Below are 644 nucleotides of genomic sequence, written 5' to 3'. Positions count from 1 at the left end.
TTGCAGTGAAGTACGATAATCTTGTCTGGTTAAGATGATTTTATATGCATACGTGCTAGCTCTTTTATTTTCCAATAATCAATTAGGGAAGGGATATGTTATTCCATTCAAGCAGAGATGCAATGTGCTGAGGAAAACCATTGATTAACAGAACTCATGCAACTACAATCTGATGTACTAACCGCAGAACAGCTACTCTCAGAGCAGCTTAAAAATAAGCAAACTGAAGCGCGTTAATTACAAAATGCCCAACACTTGGTTTCCAACTTTCAACTCTGACAGTGGTTATAGAACTGAAGTACGCCCGCCTATGTAGACAAATTGCTATCTAAGAAATGGTATTGCACAGCAGAACACATCAAATCTACCGGAGGGCTTACCATGGAACGACCTGCTCGGACACCACCAACTCGGGCTCCTTCTCTCCCTCGCTGTTCAGTGATCTCGGGTCAGCTTTTCTCGGACAATCCACGCGAAAATCTCGAAATTTAAACTTCAAGCGAGGGGCCTGACCTGGATCGAGAAGCCGCGACGGGGTGCCCCACGCCGACGAGGCGGCGGGGAGATGGCGGGAGAACACCTCGAGCTGGCATGGAGGTAAAATGGGTTAGCCGTGAGGAACCAGGGTTGGATGGGAAGAGAAG

The 644-nt window shown here is 47.2% G+C and overlaps 1 protein-coding gene across 1 annotated transcript in view; it reads right to left on the bottom strand.

Moving 5' to 3' along the window:
* LOC119309330 (chaperone protein dnaJ GFA2, mitochondrial-like) overlaps positions 1-601 on the bottom strand; it is a gene marked incomplete at its 5' end in the record, with an annotated part of 17,315 nt that extends 16,714 nt beyond the window's left edge. Inside the window, 2 exons of the mRNA XM_037585355.1 lie at positions 381-431; positions 514-601. Coding sequence (XP_037441252.1) covers positions 381-431; positions 514-601 — 139 coding nt within the window. The remainder of the gene's footprint in view (positions 1-380; positions 432-513) is intronic.
* Between the last annotated feature and the right edge of the window lie 43 nt (positions 602-644).

The sequence above is a fragment of the Triticum dicoccoides genome, chromosome 5B, assembly GCF_002162155.2.
Source record: "Triticum dicoccoides isolate Atlit2015 ecotype Zavitan chromosome 5B, WEW_v2.0, whole genome shotgun sequence".
Lineage (NCBI taxonomy): Eukaryota > Viridiplantae > Streptophyta > Magnoliopsida > Poales > Poaceae > Triticum > Triticum dicoccoides.
This window is presented reverse-complemented; position numbering and strand designations above follow the sequence as displayed.